Source organism: Neofelis nebulosa, chromosome 5, assembly GCF_028018385.1.
Source record: "Neofelis nebulosa isolate mNeoNeb1 chromosome 5, mNeoNeb1.pri, whole genome shotgun sequence".
In the NCBI taxonomy this organism is placed as follows: domain Eukaryota; kingdom Metazoa; phylum Chordata; class Mammalia; order Carnivora; family Felidae; genus Neofelis; species Neofelis nebulosa.
The window spans coordinates 77,279,060-77,300,153 of record NC_080786.1 but is presented as its reverse complement, the minus strand read 5'-3'; the positions used below and the strand labels follow the sequence as shown (position 1 = coordinate 77,300,153).

General features: G+C 40.8%; 2 protein-coding genes and 1 pseudogene across 9 annotated transcripts in view; 1 reads left to right on the top strand and 2 right to left on the bottom strand.

Moving 5' to 3' along the window:
* Positions 1-6,374, bottom strand: part of SENP2 (SUMO specific peptidase 2) — a 31,765-nt gene extending 25,391 nt beyond the window's left edge. The window contains exons 1-2 of one of the 7 annotated variants that reach the window (XM_058730746.1): positions 6,089-6,374; positions 3,780-3,835 (exon numbers count right to left, since the gene is read on the bottom strand). In XM_058730746.1, the coding sequence (XP_058586729.1) occupies positions 3,780-3,835; positions 6,089-6,189 (157 nt within the window). In that variant the 5' untranslated portion in view covers positions 6,190-6,374. Of the gene's footprint in view, positions 1-3,707; positions 3,836-5,852; positions 6,062-6,088 lie in introns of those variants that run through there. The other 6 variants (XM_058730742.1, XM_058730745.1, XM_058730748.1 and 3 more) reach the window with 6 other exon arrangements.
* A 1,180-nt stretch (positions 6,375-7,554) lies between these two features.
* Positions 7,555-21,094, bottom strand: part of LOC131512283 (small ribosomal subunit protein uS2-like) — a 66,180-nt pseudogene continuing 52,640 nt past the window's right edge.
* LIPH (lipase H) overlaps positions 15,609-21,094 on the top strand; it is a 52,000-nt gene continuing 46,514 nt past the window's right edge. Inside the window, exon 1 of one of the 2 annotated variants that reach the window (XM_058730739.1) lies at positions 15,609-15,858. In XM_058730739.1, coding sequence (XP_058586722.1) covers positions 15,810-15,858 — 49 coding nt within the window. In that variant the 5' untranslated portion in view covers positions 15,609-15,809. The remainder of the gene's footprint in view (positions 15,859-21,094) is intronic. The other variant, XM_058730737.1, reaches the window with a different exon arrangement.

Here is a 21,094-nt window from a genome sequence, read left to right as displayed (position 1 = left end):
CAGCATATAGACACTAAACGTGGCAGAAGCCAACAGGAAGCACTATAATTTACTCACTGGTTTGTTTTTACTTCCTGGGAAGGTAACAATACACTCCTAAATAACTACTTACTAAGTGCCTATTATACATTGGCTACTTCCAAGGTGGAAATTAGTGAAGTATAAAACATGTAGCTTTTAAACATCTCTGATGAAATAAGGCTATTCCTCTACTGGAGAAGACATGTTAGATCTGATGCCCCTCCCTGCCAGCAAAAATAAAGATTACAAAATAAGTAAGTAAACAAATAAGGGGGAAGGGTAAATTTCAGTACTTGCCCCACTTCCTCTTTTTAGGACACTACCCCTTTCTCATTTCCTACACTGTTGATTGGTTGTCTACAATTTCCTTTCTATTTCCCAGTTAAGGTATTTTAAACCACTAGCTTGAGAGAGAAAGAGACCATCAATTTAGCCACACTCTGCTAAATTTTTTTAGAGAAAAAAAAGCCTGAAACTGAAATGGTGGCTCTTAAACAACAAGCACTCCAGAACATATAAAATATAAAACAGAAATAGAAAGATAGGGGAATAACTTAAACAACAGGGAGATGGGGCACCTGGATGGCTCAGTCAGTTAAGCATTCGACTTCTGCTCAGGTCATGATCTCACGGGTTCCTGGGTTCGAGCCTCAAGCAGTGCTGAGCCTGCTTGAGATTCTCTCTCTCTCCTTTGCTCTCTGCCCCTGCCCCACTCGTGAGTGCACACATGCTCTCTCTGTCAAAATAAATAAATAAACTTAAAAAAAAATTCCAGATTATCCCTCTAGTAATGTATCTTATATTCTGCTGTGTTGTTTTTTTTTTTTTTTTTTTTAATGTTCATTGATATTTGAGAGAGAGAGAGCACACACGTGGGAGGGGCATAGAGAGAGAGAGAGGAGGACAGAGGATCCAAAGAAGGCTCTGTATTGATAGCAGAGAGCCCAATGCAGGGCTCAAACTCACAAACCATGAGATCATGGCCTAAGCTGAAGTTGGATGCTTAACCGACTGAGCCACCCAGGTGCCCCTCTGCTGTGTTTTCTTAAGTGAAAGAGTAAGAGTTTTAGAGATTTATGCTTAACCACTAGACTGTCATTCAGGCTCCAGAGGGCATAGTATACTCGTAATAACTAACATAGTTAAATAATGGATGCTAAAAAGCATTGTAATACTTATTTTCCTACAAATTTGTCAGAATCTGAGTATTCCTTTTTTTTTTTTTTAATGTTTATGCATTTTTTGAGAGAGAGAGAGAGCATGAGCTGGGGAGGTGCGGAGAGAGAGGGAGACACAGAATCTGAAGCAGGCTCCAGGCTCTGAGCTGTCAGCACAGAGCCCGACGTGGAGCTCAAACCCAGGAACCATGAGATCATGACCTGAGCTGAAGTCAGATGCTTCGACCTCGACTGAGCTACCCAGGCACCCCAAAATCTGAGTATTCCTAGAGACTAGGCCAAAAAAATCTAAATGACTCAAAAAAGAAAGGGGAGGGGGGAGAAAGGAGGACAGGAGAGGAGGAGAAGGAGGAGGAGGAGAGGAAGAAGGTAGACGGCCTATAAAATGGGGATAAGACCACCTTACTTTCTTCACACTAGACTAGGTTAGATTTCTTAAAACCCCTCTGATTTGTAAGATCATAAGTCTGAGATTCTAAGGTTCCCCTTTTCTTTTACCCTCCTTTCTTCCTCTCTCAAAAGCAACCAAGAGAGTTGTATTATCCAACACAGTTGCCAGTGGCCACATGTAGTTACCTAAGTTTATATTTAGTTAAAATTAAATTCAGTTCCTCAGGCACACTGGCCCCATTTCAAGTGTTCAACAGACATCATCACAGAGAGGTCTATTGGATGCAGTGCTGCAGACCTTTACAAACTCTGCCAATAAGTATTATATCCTCTACCCACTGCTTCCCCCTTGGTTCCCATCTATAATTTAAATTCAGAAATTATAATACATATTTCATGGAATCATGGAGGGAGAGATCTTTAACATGGAAGTCCATGAAATAGATGATTACCCTTATTATTTAAGGAACCTTCTATAATACCGTCAAAGTTCTTTTGTATTTCTTGTTTTGTTGAAATATAGTTGACACACAATGTTTTGTTGGTTTCAGGTGTAACCACTGTCAAAGTTTTTTATTTATATAAGTAACTGTTACTTACTTATATTTTTGTTTAAAATTGACTCATGTTTTTTGCTAAATAAATGTATTTGAAAGGTAATTTTATACCACTACTCTAAATGTAAAGAAACATTCTTTGCCTTATAAAGAAATGAAAACATAAAAATGTTAAGTTCTAGCTGGGCCTATTAAAAGAAGGGAGAGTCACATGTAATAGCAAGTAATAAAAACATACTAGCATTAAATTAAGATTTTCTGCTTGAAATAATCAGAAAATTAAAAACAACTGAAAAGGATACAACATTTTACTATGTAACATAATTCACATGTTACTTAATGCTATGAAATGCTGTATCCCCTAAAATCCTTTCCTAAACTGATACCCATCTTGTGCTTTGAGAAACACTGTCCCAGTGAATTTAATAGAAATTCCTCGCACTCAAAGTCCTCTTTGATTTGACATACTTCTCTTTAGCCAACTTCTCCCCTGAATTCTATTCACTATTTCCTAAATTGCACAACTCTTTCATACTGTTCCCTCTGCTTAGAATGCTTTTCCTTCCTATTGCTCTGCTGATATCCCATCCACCCTTTAAGATCCATCTTACACACTAGCTCTTTCATCAAATATTTACTGAGATTTTTAATCAGCTGAAAATTGGACAGTATTTTGTTACTATCTTTCTTATTTCATTTATCACATCCCTACTGACATTAGTAATAATTTATATGCTTGCCTTATACCCTCTACTATACAGTTATATACCTCCACAATTGTAAGGTCCTTAAAAATAGAGACCCTGTCTTACTCATTTTTCTATTTCCTGTAGAACCTAACACATTGCTTAGCAGTAAGACATGCTTAATAATTGCTCATTGGATTTAAATGAAATCTTTTTTTTTTTAAGTTTTCTTTATTTATTTTGAGAGACAGCAAGAGAACCAGCAGGGAAAGGGGCAGAGAGAAAGAGAGAAAGAATCCCAAGCAGGCTCTGTGCTGTCAACACAAAGCCTGATGTGGAGCTCGAACTCATGACCATGAGATCATGACCCGAACCCAAATCAAGAGTTGGACGCACAACAGACCGAGCCATCCAGGTGCCCCTGGATTTAAATGAAATCTTAACAGACATTTCTACTCTTAACTACCACATCTGGAGGAGATCAAAATTCACATTCATTTTTGAGACAGAGGAAATATTATTATAGCACTCCATTTTGCCTTTTTTCCTTTAATCTAGTTTTATTCTCTTCTATCAAGCTATGTCTAGCCCTCTGGATCCAGAGAAGTAAACAATTTGGGGCAACACATTAGATTCATTCACTCAGTTATTTGAACTAGATGACTCAATTTGAAATAGTTTTTACAGTGTTTTTTCCTCAAAAATAAAAAGCACCTTTTTTTATAGAAAGATTCAGAATTTTAAAATACACATTCAACACACAGGCTTATCTATCTGGAAGGATACTTAAGACCCTGATAATAGTCCCTAGAAAAGATAACTGAGCAGAAAAGGGACAGGAAAGAGACTTACTTTTCACAGCATAAACTTTTTACCTTTTGAATTTTGTTCCATGCATATACTTTTCCTACTAAAAAAAACTAATTTTTAAAATTCATATTCAATACCTAATCTTGGTCTTTTGGCTGGTATTTCATCAGTGTCCACTGTAGAAAACAAAGTGCTGAAAAGAAAAAGAGAAAAAAATATATATATTTACATATACACACACATATCCATTTCTATAAGTAAACCTAATATGCATACAACACACCCCCTCCATCCACGTTGTCAAAAAATGAGACTCAACTGATGTTTGAAGAGAAAACACTCCTCTGTAGTAGGCCTTTACCATTTGAGGACTTAACACTCTTGTTTAAACTATTTGAAAGAGACCCAAAACTCCCTATCAAATGATAATCTGTAATCTGGCTAAAGTACGAACTTGAAATTGGCCAGAAATCATTTGGCTAGTAAATGAACATAGGTGACAGCCTAGGACTGGTATATCCTTTTTCTCTCCAGCAATGATTTTATTTATTTATTTTTTTTTATTTTTTTTAAATTTTTTTTCAACGTTTTTTATTCATTTTTGGGACAGAGAGAGACAGAGCATGAACGGGGGAGGGGCAGAGAGAGAGGGAGACACAGAATCGGAAACAGGCTCCAGGCTCCGAGCCATCAGCCCACAGCCTGACGCGGGGCTCGAACTCACGGACCGTGAGATCGTGACCTGGCTGAAGTCGGACGCTTAACCGACTGCGCCACCCAGGCGCCCCCCAGCAATGATTTTAAAACAACAAATAACTTCCTTTTGAAGGATGACAACATCTCCCCACCCTCACAAGAAAAGCCATCTTCTACTTTACTAGAAGCAGACAATATAAGAAGCCTTAAAATATAGTTCTTAACCAGAAAAGGTGTTATATTTAACTGCATTTTTATCATGGAAACTATATTACAGTTGTAATAAAAAATTGGGGAATTCAGGAAAGTTTTTGGGCCTATATATACGTCAAGAATGTTAAAAGCTTACGGTATACTATAATCATCTTTCTAAAGATAATTATAATTGATCATTTTTACCAAAAAAAAATTAACAGAATAAATCCCAGGAGAATACCATTCAGTTAATAACTTTGAACATCCCAGTAAGACCTCCTGGCTTCATTTTGACTGAAACATGGCTTACATTGTGAAGAATTGTTTTAGATAAAGGATGTGTGGTGAAGAACAGGGTTTTGATCTCCAAACCATTGTTTCACTCACTGGCAGGGATTCACAGCAGAAAGAAAGGACAAGGAGAGGAAATTAATATTCTCTTATTCAATAAATATGTACCAAGTACCTATCATGCACCAGCCTCAGCACAAGGCCGCTGAGGTAGAATAAACAAATACCACCCTTATAATATATTAAGCATCATTTAAGGCACTTTACAACATGCTCCCAAATGATCCTCTTATCAACCTCACAAAAAGGTAGAAAAGACTAAGTTGAAACCTTGGTTTCTCTAGAACACATGATGGAATGTAGCCAACAGCCTATTTCATCAATGATCTGCATTTTCAGACTCATGTATTAAATCATGTTGCTCTCTCAAGCTCCAAGAAACTATCCTTCAATAATCCTGGGCTTAATAAAAAATGAAATTAACACTTGGTCACTAAAAGTTGATGGGGGAGTAGAGAATTGGTATGGTCTTTTATTCTCTAGATTAATTCTCAAGCAAGGGGTACACACTATGAAATGAGACAAACCAAGGGGCAGATACTGAGTAAGAACAGTTTTAGTTTCCCCCCAAAATTTTTAAGCACAAACTAGTGATCTTTTTAAAGAAATGAGACACCTAATTTTCCCCCCTCATATACTAACTCTAAAGCACAGAACCATCCTCCCTCCCTCCCTCGCAAAACACACACACACAGTTTGACAGCTGTTTCAGAACAAAACAGCTGCTGTTCTTTGGTGCTAAGAGAACAATTCTTGTAGTCAAAACGGCTTTGGTCAAGCTATGAATCTCACTTCCTTTAGCTGCACTTATTGCCTACATATGACACTTGGGAGTGTGCTGTGCCCACAACACAGACACTATTCCTTCAATTGTTACTTTTCAACTAACGAAAGAGTAGCAAGATACAATAAAACCCCATTTGACAGCAATCAGCTCGGACTCTGACAAGAACATCAAAGATCCTAACCATCACGGTGCACTCCAAAGACAACTAGCTCGTTCCATCAGCAGCAGCCGCATCGCACAGCGTGGAGGGAGCGACTACGTCACCAGGATACCCGCGACTCGCACCTCCACCGCCTTGGCCTGGCCAACTGTTTCGGCAGAGCAGGGCCTGCCTGGCTGGATCAGCGCTCTCGGGGCCGAGCCCCGGGTGGGGGAGGGAGTACAGCCAGGCTGGCGCTCGGCCCCCTCTCCTCTCACCTGTTCGAGCGCCGCCTCTTCAGGAGGGCCCGGGCAGGGGGCACCGGCCGGTCACAGAAACGGAAAATGGTGCCGAGAATCCTAACCAGCCATTTGTACATACCAGGCCCAAGCAGCAGCGGCGGCCGACACACCCCGAGAAGCAAACCCCAGAGCTGTCGCCGCCGCTGCCGCCTTCGCCGCCTCGGCCACCACCGCCAAGGCTCAGTCGCCGACTTATGACGCGATTGGAGGGCCCACAGATAAAACGTCCTGAGGGCTATAGGAGGCCCCCGCCTGCCACCACCCCTGACGTCACCTCCTCCCGCCGGACCGGAAAGCATCTTCGTCCTCAATCTGCGCACGCGCAGCTTCACCCCGTACCACGTCCCGAACCTAGCAACCAGAATGCGTGCGAAACTGTCTCGGTCCAATCGTTGGCGAGATCGAAAGGGCTGTGGGCGGGGCTTTCTGTTCGGCGTAGCCAGTCGTGAGACGGCCCGCCGGACAAGGCCCACAGGCCGCAACAAGTGAGGCTTCCTCACCTGGGAGCCAGCGCTCCGGAGGCCTGAAATATACTGTAGGTACTCAGTAAATGTTTGTTGAGGGCACAAAATAAAGGTAGGTCAGAACAAATGTTTACCCTGCTAAGTGCCCTTTGGTTTGCATATACCTAAGGTCTAGTACTTTACGACGTACTGTCATGTTCGTTTCTCCCAGCAACCTCAGGCGATGGTGAGGAGTCTTATGCCCATTTTTAATAAATCAGGAAATCAAGTACAGAGCGATTAAGTAATTTGCCTAAAGTCACAAAGCTAACTAGTGGTGTAGCAGGATTGGAACCGGGATCTGAGAACCAGCGCCAGTCCCTCGCCTGTGAGGCGAGTTTACTGGAAGAGACATGATTAAAAATTACAAGATAATTGTGTGCAAAATGCAGTAGGAGCCAGAGAAAGGAAAACTACACCTTGGAGAGGGATAGGGAAGGGCATAATTCAAAGAAGGCTTCACAGAAACTTAAAGACAAGAGGTACCTGTGGCCTAGTACCTGCTAGTCTCCACCCCTGGGCTGGCAGGGAGTGCAAATTAACTCTCCCTGTTATCTAGAGGTCATACTTCTGGTTAATTATCAATAAGAGAAAAAAGTCCCACCCTATTTAGGGACAAGATATCCAGTCCCCTCCCCCAAACATTGCTGGAATCCTTTTCTGGCCCCACAAATCCATCCCTGACTACACTTGACCTTTACCTCTGATTTAGTTAAGGCCAGACTTCAGGCTTCCTTGAACTTAACACAGGCACTCCCCATTACAGCCTCATCCTGTACTCAATAAAGTGTTCTGGAATTCTGGTGCAAGATACCACCTAGAGCTCCAGAACCACCTGTGGCTATCAACACTCTGGCTTGGGCATATGGGAGGCAGTTCCTAGAGAGTGGAACCAAATCCTAAATGTGGACATAGGCTCCTTCCTTAATTCTCCAAAACACAGTTAACACCAGACTGTTTTTTTTTTTAATTTTTTTTAAATGTTTATTTATTTCTTGAGAGAGACAGAGACAGAATGTGAGTGGGTTAGGGGCAGAGAGAGAGGGAGACACAGAATCCGAAGCAGGCCCCAGGCTCTGAGCCATCAGCACAGAGCCCGACGCGGGGCTCGAATCCACGAGCTGTGAGATCATGACCTGAGCCGAAGTTGGACGCTCAACCGACTGAGCCACCCAGGCACCCCAACACCAGACTGTTAATGAAAGTTTGAGAATAGAAAGACCAGGAGTTTTGTGGGTTTTGTTTTTTTTTTTTAAGAAACTGTTTCATTTCCATCAACCCTATTCCATTTTGTTTGCCGTTGTAGAAAAGCAGCTTAAGACCACTCGGTGTTGTTCCTATCCATTCAGTGGTCTAAGCAGTGGGAGCTGCAGAACAGTCTTCACTGGCAGGCTGAGCACTCCGGTCTTCAGTAGAGGACTGCTGAATAGGCATAGAGGGCACCTGCACACCTTCAGTTCAGTCTGCAACTTCAGGTTGAGTAGCAGTGAACTCAGGAAGCTGCTCTTCCTTTTCAATCTCTTCAAGATCTCTGTAGAAGAAGAGACAGGTAGGACCTGATGGTGCCACAGATGTGCAGAACTTCCCAGGCCAGCATCCACCACATCAGACCCACTGAGTGAGCTCTCTTGTTGTAAGCGATAGCAATGTCTATATAGCACATAGGAGAGTTTGTGTTACATGAGCGACGGTGGGCAGGTTAACATAAGATGCCTCTGTGAGAGGCTAGTGGTCAGCCCTGGGATCTGTAACCACCAGAAGTCTCGGTTCCAGGAAGGCTGCCTGGATCTACTTAGTGAAGTTTCCAGGGGTGAAGCAGCCAGCAGCAGGGAGTGGCTCCAGTAGCAGCCGCAAACTTCAGCACAGCTCTCTGGCCAGTATTCCCAGATGATATGACACTGACATCAGCTGGGTTTTCAAGGCTCCAATGGCACAAGCTGCCAGCAGAAGCTTCTCTCAGGTTCTCTTCAGATTTATGATGTAGATCCCATCACGTTTCCTTTTGTAGGTGTACTGTTCCATTTGGAAGTCAAGGTTAGTGCCACTTAAGAGGGTTCCTGCTGCAAGGAATTTGAGGACATCCTCCTTCACTTGCAGGCCATCATGGGCTCCAAACATTGTGAAAGTTTGCTTTAAGCTATGATGGGAATGTAGAACAAGACCGCTGTGTGGCCCCTCTCTGGGTAATTTGGAAAGCAAAGACCAGAAGATTTAGAAGTGGCTATTATCATCCGTAGTCCATTGCTCATTGCCTCCCAGAAGGACTTTACTCCCCTCAAGGTCATCTCTCCACTCTTTTACAAGCCGCCAACAGAAGAGAATTTTCTCTCCACCTCTACTCCAACCTATTTCAGGCTGGACTCCCGGTTAACTTAAAAAATAGTCTACCATGGCATTATTATGCACAGCACTTGAGCTGTGTCCCATGTGTCCATTCCACTATAAAAGATGGCCTTTGCCTTCACTGAACCAAAAAGAACACTCAAGCATTGCAAAGGGATTTTCCGAGACAAAAGAGCAGTCTCTGTTCAAAACATAAATGGGAAAACTGCAAGGTGCTTTAGAATAGCAGCGTATCTCAGGTTTGGGCCACCAAGATTTAAGAAACATTGACACCAAGTCTCAGGCCACTGCAGTACAACACATTTTTTTTCCTCCCTCACTAATAGCACCTGCACATACCTAATGCTGAAATGTTAGACCCCCTCTATGGAAAGTGGAGGGCTTTGGAATTACCTCAGTCGAATCTCTGGGCCTCATCAGGAAGCAATAACTCTCGAGTGTAGCAACTGCCAGCCACCGCCTGCACCTGACATTTTGCCACTTGGTGCGCTCGCTGTCCTATCATCCCCAGGAGAGGCATGGGCCGATGCCCATCCAGTGGTCAAGGAGTGGGACCACGCTTACTCCAAACCCACCACTGTTGCACCCATTCCTGGACTCAGGAACTCTTCACCAGAGGGCTAGAGGAGAAAACCAAAGCCATATGGAGAAATAAGGACATTGAGGTTTGGATAACTTGCACCCGTGTACTGTTGGAGGGGCACATCCTCATTGCTTAAGTTTTCATTAGGCTATCCTAAACGATTGCCCAATTTTCTGAAAAACAAAATGACAACAAAAACTTTGTTGACAAAAAACAACAAAAAACTTCTCTTCCCTCTTCCCCTCCTCTCCTCCTCCTCCTCTTCCTCTTGCTGAGATCCTCTCCTTCAAGCCTTTCCAGGGCCCATCCCAATTTTCCTCAAAACCTACCTCTCCTCCACAGAACAATAAAGACCCAGCCCTCCAATTCATTGCTCAGTCTTGAACGTTTTCCCTTTACCAGCATTCTCAGAGTATTAAAAGATTTATTGTCAGCTTTGGTTTTGCTGACCCCTGCCTGAACTCTGGTCCATTTGATAGAAGTAGATTGAAGCCCATAGGTGAGATGCTGTTGGTTTGGGCTTAATGTACCTAAAATCCAACATAGCTCATCACCCTAAATATTAATTTCCTTCTGGGGACCAACTCTGGTATTCAAGAAAAACGTATCCTCCTAATAATGAGGACTTTGATCTTATTCAGTCTAATAATAACCTTGGCCTTATTATCCCAAAGCAAGTGTAGTTCCTTGTCCTAGATTTTATTAGAAAAGTTGCTCACATTAACTTCAGGTTTGGCCTGCTTTGTGAAGAAGTATCTGAGCCTATTTTCTAATCTATAAAATACAGTTAATCAAATCTGCCTCTCAGATCTGTGGGCCAGTTAAATGTGCTTACGTATGTGAAGGACTGACTTCAATATCCAGCATGGCTAAGTGCTTAATGTTTCTCTTCCCTCTTCTTCCTTCAGTTATCTAATAAGCCATTTAATTTGTCAGTTCCACAATCCTACACTTTCCTACATTCTCCATGGATCCGCCTTTTCTCCTCTCCAAACCCATCAAACGTACTATCATTCAAGGCCTGATCACTTCTCAGGCCTTCCCAAAAGCCACCTCCTCTTGTATTCTATCCCTTTTCTATCTATTTGCAGGGTGATCTCTCTTGTGTTGTCTTTTGTTGTTGTTTTGTTCTCTGCTGTGGCTGTTGTTGCTAAGGAAGGTAAATTTATAGTGTTCTTATTTATTAAGGAAAGTAAATGTATAAATTAAATTTGTGGTTTTCTGTTACCATATCCTAAAAGTGGTTGGGTTGATTTTAATCAAATTCCAGATGTTTGGAGTGATCTGACTTCAACTATGGGTACAAGATTCTCATGACCAGTGCTTGGGAAGCCAGCTAAGTAAACATAAAAACAGAAATCTGGTTCTAATAATAATAATATTTTAGATTCAAATAAATCTAAAATATGTGGTACCAGCGTTCCTGAGTCGCTCAGTCAGTTAAGGGTCTGACCTCGGCTCAGGTCATGATCTCACGGTTCGTGAGTTTGCGCCCCATGTCGGGCTCTGTGCTAATAGCTCAGAGCCTGGAGACTGCTTCTGATTCTGTGTCTCCTGCTCTCTGCCCCTCCCCAGCTTGCACTCTGTTGCTCTCTCAAAGATAAATAAACATTAAAAAAAATTTTTTTTCATAATAAAATAAAATACGTGGTACCAACGGATGTTCAATATTGGCACTACCCCCAAATTTTTTTATTTTTTGAAATGAATTTTTAACTAATAAAAGCATTTGCCTCTGTCTTGCCAGTGTGCATACAGGCCTTGCTAGAGTCTTCTATCCTTGAAATGCTCTGGGCAGCACTCTGCAAACAAGCAGTTATTGAAAGCGCTGGACTTGCATTTATTTTATTTGATACATTGTTTGTAAGGAAATCATGGTTTCTTTCTTTCTTTTTTTTGACGTTTATTTATTTTTTGAAAGACAGAGAGAGACAGAGCGCCAGCAGGAGAGGGGCAGAGAGAGAGGGAGACACAAACTCCAAAGCAGGCTCCAGGCTCTGAGCTGTCAGCACAGAGCCGGAAGCAGGGCTCCAACCCAGGAACTGTTAGATCATGACCTGAACTGAAGTCGGAAGCTTAACTGACTGAGCCACCCAGGTGCCCCAGGAAGTCATGGTTTCTAAAACAAGGTAGCTCTATTCCATGAAGAATACTTCTTAGGCCAGGAAAGTAGTATACAGACATTTTCCCTCCTGTTTTGTAATAAACTACAAAAAAAAAAAGTTAATAAGCTAACCTAAATGTGTTATTCTCTCTATATATTATTTCTTACATTTGTTATATATTATTGTGGCATATATTATTTATTATGTTTATTTGTATTACATGATACTAATATATTAACATACAAAGAAGTGAACAGGAAAAGAAACTTACGTTCTTGCTGCCTTGAAGATAAAATCCACTATCTTAAGCATGGCATGCAGAGTGCCTCCTACCCTGACTTCCAGTTAGTTTATCATTTCCCTATGCATCCATCCAAACTGGCAATCCACACTTCTTTTATAACTCCAAGTTTGTTCCCTCTGCCTGAATTGCTTTTCCTCTACTTTCTTCACCTCACAGGCTCCTACCTAGTCTTTAGAATCCAGCTCAAAAAGGATGTCCTGTGTGAAGCTTTTTCCACGGCCCCTCCCTGTGGGATTCCCAGCAACTTACTGCTTCCTCCTCGGTTCTATGGAAGGTGTATCCGTAACTCTATATCAGTATTACTAGTATCATTAATATGTCTGTCTCCTTGTGAGAAGGAGCCATCCCCTATTTTTTCCTCATTATTTTTTTAAATAGAAGCTTGAGAAATGTTCAATAAATGAAGGAATGAAGACATGAAACAAATACATGGATTAGGGGAAAGTTACCCTGATCTCCTTGTAGAAAATGAATCAAGGAAACATTTATTTCTCCAAACGTGGACAGCTAGTGAGATTGTGGGCTCACTGAAGCAGATGAAAGGACAAAATTCTATGTGATAGTGAGTCATATACCAGCTTAGAGCATTAAACTAGGGTGAGAGAGGACATAGGTCACCTTTCCTGACAGCTGAAGCCAATGAGAGTTATAAAAACACCTCCCTTCAGTTCATTACACTTCCATACCTGTTTTTCCTGTCCACGCATTTGGAAGCTTGCCTGCCCCCTTTCTAATCTGCTGTCTGTAGCAAGCGATTTCTAGGTTAAGAAGAAGAAAAAAAGCCAATACATAATACTAAATTGGAAATGAGGCAAACTGTGTTATTCTTGAGTTGTGATCATTTTTCAGAATCATCGTATGAAGAAAATTGATTGATGATGATGATGAGAAATAAAGACATGGTTTTCCTCAGGATACCTTTGAGTAAATGTTAACATTCAAATAGTTATGAGTTACCCCATCTTTTGGAACTTTGAAAAACTTTTAGTTACTTTTTAAATGTTCATTTATCTGAGAGAGAGAGAGAGAGAGAGAGAGAGTGAGCAGGGGAGGAGCAGAGAGTGAGAGAGACAGAGAATCCCAAGCAGGCTCTGTGATGTCACCAAACCCTGAGATCATGACCTGAACTGAAACCAAGAGTAGGACAGTTAACCAACGGAGCCACGGAGGCACCCCTAAAAACTTTTATTTTGAAACAATTATAGATTCACGGAAAGCTGCAAAAATAGTACAGGGATGTCCCATGGACCCCCAGTCAGTTTCCCCCAATTGTAACATCTTACATAACTAGAATGCACTATGAAAGCCAATAAATTGACATTAGTACAATCTACAGATCTTATTTACATTTTACCAGTTTTACATGCACGTGTGTGTGCGCGCGCGCACGTGCGCGCGCACGGTTCTATGCAATCTTATCTCCTGTGTAGATTGCTGTAACCCCCACCACAAGCAGGCGACAGAACGAATTCACCTCTCAAAGATTCCCTATTCTCCAATTCTCCCTCGCTTTCCTCTCCCTCCATCTTTTGAAATGCTTTCTGTTTTTTCATATTTGATATTTCTAACTCTCTCTTCTTGAGAGGATGGGTCCTCCCATTGATACCTTGTGTTATTTTGAACACTGGAAGTAGAAAAGCGCAGACAGCTAGGAAGTTGTAGGAAAACTTGTGTGCCTACTGGCAGGAAAATCAATACTAACACAAAAAGCCCAGGAAAATCAATACTAACACAAAAAGCCCTCCCAACAAAAATTATTCTTATTCCCATAATTGGCTGGTTTCCAGGAAAATGTACATTGGCTCTGTCTAGATAAAGACTTGGCGTGGTACTAAACTGATAGGAGCTCAACAAATATTTATCAGACAAGTACACTGACCCAACAGTGCATTCCACAACAGGTTCCTAAGAGAATGTGGAACAATTCTCCATTTGTTCCAGAGGGCAGTTGTTACCAAACCAGTAAAGCTTACTGCAAATGGAAAACTAATAAAGCTAGCAGGCCACCTATTTGTTTTTCCTATTTATGTATCCCTAAGTTATTTCTCCAGCAGGAGACAAAAAAAAAAAAAATACACTACAGTACTGACTAAAGCCATTTACCTGAAACATCACTGCTATCAGGTGCCCTCCATTCCTAAAATCCACCTGACCCCTCTTCTCAGCACTGTGCAGACTGCCTTCTGACAGAAGGGAAAGGTGTAGACTATGTAACCACTTAAGTAACATAGTTACCAAGTGCTGAGTGAGCTTACCTTGGTAGCAGAATGTAACGCTAAGAACTTTACTCATATTAGCTCATTTAATCCGAATAACAGCCCTGTGAGATACCTGCTTTTGTTTTCCTCATTTCACAGTTGAGAAAAGTTAAGAATGGAAATGTTTTGCTTCAAGCCACACAACTAGTGAGTGGAAGATGTGGGATTTGAACCACTGCTAGCGGGTCTTGGCCTTCATTAGGTCTGAGGTGTGACACAGAATCCATATGCAATACTCTGAAAAGCCCCCCCCCCCCCCCCCCCCCCCCCCCCCCGCCCCAAGCAGGGGAAATCTGATGTACTGATTCTTTGGGAAGCACTGCTGGAATCTACTTCCCGCAAGGAATCCCCTGCTATTCGAATGGGATGCAGACACAGAAAACCGATAAACTTCTATGAGAGATAACTTTGCTTCATAAATGTGTATTTCAGGTAGACAATGCTAAATGACTAGTGGCTTTTGCCTGATGCCCTGGGTAACAATGTATTATTTTTTTTTAATATTTTTTTAACATTTATTTATTTTTGAGACAGAGAAAGAGCATGAACAGGGGAGGGTCAGAGAAAGAGGGAGACACAGAATCTGAAACAGGCTCCAGGCTCTGAGCTGTCAGCACAGAGCCCGACACGGGGCTTGAACCCACGGACCACGAGATCATGACCTGAGCCGAAGTCGGACGCTTAACCGACTGAGCCACCCAGGCGCCCCACAATGTATTCTTTAAATTGTTTGTGTCTTTCTTTATAAATGCATGTTTCAGCTCATCAGACCACCGTGCCCCCCCTCCCCCACCCTCCCCCGCCCCATAAGCCTGAGTGACTGCTACAAGCCCTTCCACCAGAAAGGTAATTAAATTACCTCATAGCCAGGAGAACACAAGTTCAGTTACTTCCAACACTGAAGTGGATGGATTCTGGCAGAACTCTCTATTTAAAGCTTTTGCATTTAATTTTCCTTTAGAAAGTAGGAGGCAAGGGTGAGGGAGAGATAGGCTCTGGATAGGAAGAAATAAAAATATGTATAATGCCATAAAAATGTTCCTTTAATCTGAAGCGTATCCGGACAAATACAGGTATATGAATGGACTTAATGAAATGTTCTTAACAAAATATAAAGACTGCCTGATGAGGAATGTGTGTGTGAATTAACATAAAAAGTAGTTTTGTGGACACAGACCAACAGAATACTCATTGATTTGTTTCACTCACAAGAACAAGGAGGCAAATATCTCAGATCCCACTTGATTTCAACATACCAAGCCAAGCCACTAATAAACCGCCCACAAAGAATGAAACTATTTTGAACTCGTCATTCTACAAATACACATTATAATATTAAGATATGCATAAAATTTAAAAAAAAAGGTGTGCATAAAATTGTGTAAGGTAGAAAGTACTCGACCTTCCACTGAAAAGAGGAGGAGTCAAATATCCTGAAAGGGTTGGGACCCGCCTGCAGTCCCTCGGGAACTTCCTGTTGTCACCACACCTCTGGTGTAGTTATCTGAGCTCCCTCTGAGCAAAGCCCTCAGTGGAAACTCCAAGGCTCTGCAAAGGAAATTATTCTTGTGAATGTGACACACACTCTCTCCAGTTTCCATATGCTGAGATTATCCTTCTTCTTCAGTTTGATCTGCTTGGTGAAAACAGGTAGGTCATTTAATGAATGGTTTACTTAATTATTTAAAAAATATTATTTTATATTGTCACTTTGCATTTTATCAGCCCCTTCAGTGGACTTTTTGAATCTTATTTAGTCATTGTGAAGGAAAGAAGATACGGATTAAATGAACTTTCTAACCCTGAACATTTTTTTTTTCAGTAATGAAAGAAATTATTATTCCTTTGAATAAACTTCTTCTGATGTATGAAAAATAAATGTGTTGGGAAATCTAAAGGTTATTTTCTTTCATAGTTAAGTTTTCTGTGCCTTTCCACCTCTATGAAATAAAATCATTTATGTTGTAGAAATTTTAAGTTTTGTTTTATTGTAATATCTAATACATAGAGGATATGTTTTTATAAGCTTTCATACACTGAGGGTTTATTTAAATTATCTTTTAGGAAAACATAGTTTTATTATGTAAACCCCTTGGAATTGTGTCTAGCATATTGATAACTTAAAAATTATTAATGATAATGAGTAAAAATTAAAACAGTGATGTACAGGGGCATCTGGCTGGCTCAGTTGGAAGGGCATGCAACTCTTGATCTCTGGGTCATGAGTTTGAGCCCCGCGTTTAGTGTAGAGATTACTAAATAAATAAAACAGTAATTTACACAGCAAGATAACAAAAATAAAGTGAAATGCTGTTTTATTTTTATTTTAATTAATTAATTAATTAATTTTTGAGAGAGAGAGAGAGCACGAGAGGGAGAGAGCTGCAGAGCAGAGGGGGAGAGAGAGAGAGAGAGATTGAGAATCCCAAGCAGGCTTCACGACCCTGGGATCATGACCTGAGCCGAAATCAAGGGTGGGAAGCTCACCTGACTGAAACCCCCAGGAGTCCCTGAAGTGAAATACTTTTTAAAAAGAAACTCAACACTTCTCAGCCTTCTTAGGAATCCAGTTCTTTTTCACATAGTTTATGGTAAAAAATTGGTACAGTTTTTTGAAGGGAAATGTGTTACATACAGTATCCGTAAAAATGTTTATGCCATTTGAACTACTAAAACCATTGCTGAGAATTTATTCTAAAGAAATAACTTTTGGGGCGCCTGGGTGGCGCAGTCGGTTAAGCGTCCGACTTCAGCCAGGTCACGATCTCGCGGTCCGGGAGTTCGAGCCCCGCGTCAGGCTCTGGGCTGATGGCTGAGAGCCTGGAGCCTGTTTCCGATTCTGTGTCTCCCTCTCTCTGTGCCCCTCCCCCGTTCATGCTCTGTCTCTCTCTGTCCCAAAAATAAATTAAAAAAAAAAAAAAAAAAAAAAAGAAATAACTTTTGAAAGGAAAAAAACTTGGGGCGCCTGTCTGGCTCAGCCGGAAGACCACGTGACTCTTGATCTCAGGGTTGAGACTGCAAGCTCTACACTGAATGTAGAGATTACTTAAATAAATAAAACTTAAAAAAATAAGAAAATAAAAGAAAAAAACTCATCTAGGAAGATGATTCTAACTATGTTATTTATAATAACTTGAAACTAGATATAAGCAGAAATGTTTCTACACACAGTAATGGATAAAGTATCAACTTTTTAAAAAATGTAGCCTTTAAGATTCTGAAGCTATGCAGAAATGTGCAAACATGTTTATAAAATAATGCCAAGTAGACAAAACAATTCACATTTATAAGTCAACAAAGATAACAGCTATGTTAAAATCATGTATGTATGTCTGTAGATAAAGTTTAGGAGGGAAATGGGAAAATTAGCTGTATTAGGATTTCAGGCTTATAAACAAATTTTTCTCAATTTGTGCTTTTGAAGCTGATTTAATAGTAAATTAAAATTATGCTAATGATGAAATTTTTCACCGAGAAGTCAACCTTTTAAGAAGTGTGTTTATAATAATTTTTAAATTTAGAAAATGAACATAAATTTAGAGATAGTTTTAGGAGAGTGGAACTAACCCTGACACAAAAGCCTGATGATAATTTGTGAGTACTTTCTTTGAATCTCGCATTATGGATCTCTATACATAAAGTTGGAACTTAATGTTTTTGTGATCTGCCTTTTTACTTAACATCTCATCAGCAAGGTCTTTTTTAAATGATTCTAGAAGACTTACTGCTGAATGACAGAATCTAAGGAGAGACACAGCACAATAAACTTCTGTAGCTAGAAGGAAAAAACATAATTATAGCTGTAAACTAAATTTAGATTTCTCAGCATCTGCAAAACCATGAACTTGCAACTTCCAGGAGAGAGGGTTTGAATAATAGGCACCTGATAGTGGAAATTATTCATCACAAATACATCGACTTTTTGTGTTTCCCCTTCTTTAGCTTGCCGTCCAAAAATCAACAACTATTAAGATGTGATTCTGAAATGCAGAGAATATAGGTCATTCACTTTTGGAAATCTTTGTTTTGCTCTAACCTTTGTGATATCATGGCAGGAATATTTGCCGTAATTTTACCAGTAAATAAAGCAATCACTAGCAAGCTCTAGTGTGCACCAGAATCGCCCGGGGATTTGTTTAAAATGCAGACCACCCTCAGAGATCCAGACTCGGTGGGTCTGGGGCGAGAGCTTAAAATCTGCATTTCTTCTAACAAACCCTCTGGTTTTTCAGCTGCAGGTGGTCCAAGGAAAAAAGTTGATAACTATTTTTCTAAATTAAGGCTGTTGTCATAAATATATTTTAAAGTTATTCTTCTGTCAATATTTTGGCTTATGGCAAATTTGTATAAAACTATGTAGATATTTGCCTAGGACAAATAGCTTAGTGCCAAAAAAACAGAATTATTTCCTCAGATTTGAAATCCTCTACAGATAATTTATAACTCCATTTTTGGTGTGTGTGTGTGTGAGAGAGAGAGAGAGAGACACAGAGAGACAGAGAGACAGAGAAAGAGACAGAGACAGAGAGAGACTCCTTCTCTGACAAGGAGACAAAGGTGAGTAAGGGGGTGGAGTGTCAATGTGCATATTTATGTACATGATTAAGAGAAGAGAGTGAGGAAATCTAGTATGTCTTTTGTTTTCTCAGTTGTATTCTTAAAAAATGCTGGTGGTTCGAAGCAGATATGTCCAACCAAGAGAGCATTTTGCCCATATACTTCTTGCCTATAGTTATTGGGGTAAAAAATAAACAAGAGGGGCGCCTGGGTGGCTCAGTCGGCTAAGCGTCCAACTCTGGCTCAGGTCACGACCTCACAGTTTTTGAGTTCGAAAGCCCCCACGTCAGGCTCTGTGCTGACAGCTCAGAGCCTGGAGGCTGCTTCAGATTCTGTGTCTGCTTCTCTCTGCCCCTCCCCAGCTCAGCTCACGTTCTGTCTGTCTGTCTCTCTCTCTCAAAAATGAATAAACATTTAAAAAACAAACAAACAAGAGATACTCCACCAGGTTTGGCCCTAGTCAACTGTGAATGTTTCTGTTGGGGAGCAAGAATTTCCTGTCCCCTTCAAAGTGCTTCTAGCAGGTCTAAGAATCAAATCAACATGAGACAGATTAATAGGAGAAAATCAAATTCCACACAGACATGGAAATTCCAAAGACAGGCAAGATGAAGCATATCTATCATTCTCAGCTAAGGAGAAGGAATGAATTCACAAGAAATGAATTCCCAGGAAAATGAAAGAGTTAAGTGTTTGGTAAACATGTTTGCTGGACCAGTCAGAAACAATGCGACACAGAGAATTTTTATTATTTTATTTTATTTTATTTTGTTTTGTTTTATTTTATTTTTTTATTTTAGAGAGGGAGTGTGAGGGAGAGGAAAAAAGAATCTTTAGCAGGTTTCATACCCGAGTTCGGAGCTGAAAGCAGAGCTCCATCTCACGACCGTGAGATTGTGAGATCCTGACCCGAGCCAAAATCAAGAGTTTCACACTTAACCTACTGAGCTACCCAGGACATACAGAACTTTGATCAAAGAGGCCTTGCTAGGTTACTCCCCATCTACCACACCTAGTTCATAACAGAAGGGTTACCTATGTTGATAGCTCTCTTCCTGGAGTAGGTCTTCTATCTAAATCCTTTTAGGGCGTTGAGGGGGAGGTAAAGAGCTTTTTCAGAATCTGCTGGGTTTTGATTGTTTTGTACCTGAAGATAATCTTCATGCCAACGTGGCCTGTTTGGAGGCCCCTACACTTCACCATCTGGCTCAGAACAGGTTTTTGTGTTTTTGTTTTTAATTAAAGTTCATTTATTTTATATATCTATATCTATCTATCTATAGAGAGAGAGTGTTAATTTCCAGATTTAAAAAATGTGATAGAATTTCATGGTAGGTAGATATTACTCCCCTCCCTCCCTTCTACTTCTGTTAAAAATAGGAGTCCAACTCATATTCTGATCTCTCCAAGGCAGTTTCTGGCCTAAAGGGATTTTCATTTCTGGGACTTTTGGAAATTACTTCAGAACATTGTTTTCAGGCAAGCATTAAAATGTGCTCTAGTGTGGGTTGCTGGAAACATGCTGGCTTCACCAATTAACATGTGGTGAGCTGTGTCCCAGACACTGACTAGTACCCGTTGCCCAGAATGCAGAATCCTCAACAGTGTATTCCTTAACCTTGGTCTCAGTAAATATTTTCAGGAAACATCAAGTCAGTATGCCTGACTGTGGACCTCAGTTCTAAAGAAGGTATTAGCACATCTGTGTCATGCTGGGGGGTAAGAGAAATGATTGCTTGAGCAAGCCCCGGAACCCAAAACTTGAAATAAAAGAAGTGTGAGTCAGGGCCACACTTGTTTCACTTCCTGACTACATACCATGCATCAAGATTAAATTAGGTGGAATTTCACGCCCATCGCTTGGGTTTGGTCACTGGACTACAATTCCCCAACCATAAATCTAAGAGAAACTGATACTTTTCTTTCTAATCAGTTGACCCAGCCACATTGAGAGGCTTAATAGGAAACTACCTGTGCTTATTGATTCTCATAGAATCTCAGAACTTTCTCTCCCCTTGCCCACACGTACAATTGCTTCATCAGTGGGTTATTTCTGTCTACAGTTCCATCTTCTCTTTTCACTGACAACTCTTTGGATCTGAGTCAGGAGCTTCTGCCTTTTTTTTTTTTTTTTTTTTTTTTAAGCCTCTGCTTTTTGTAGAAGTTTTCCCCAGGCAGAAATGTGGGAAATGAAATCCATCCCCAAAGCAGGTAGAAACTAAAAAGCTAGAAAACTGTGTGTGACACCAGAACAGCATGCTCCAGGGCAGTAGGCCTTCTGAAGATAAAGCAAAAGTATCCCTTGGAAGCTTCATCAGAAAAGGAGTGG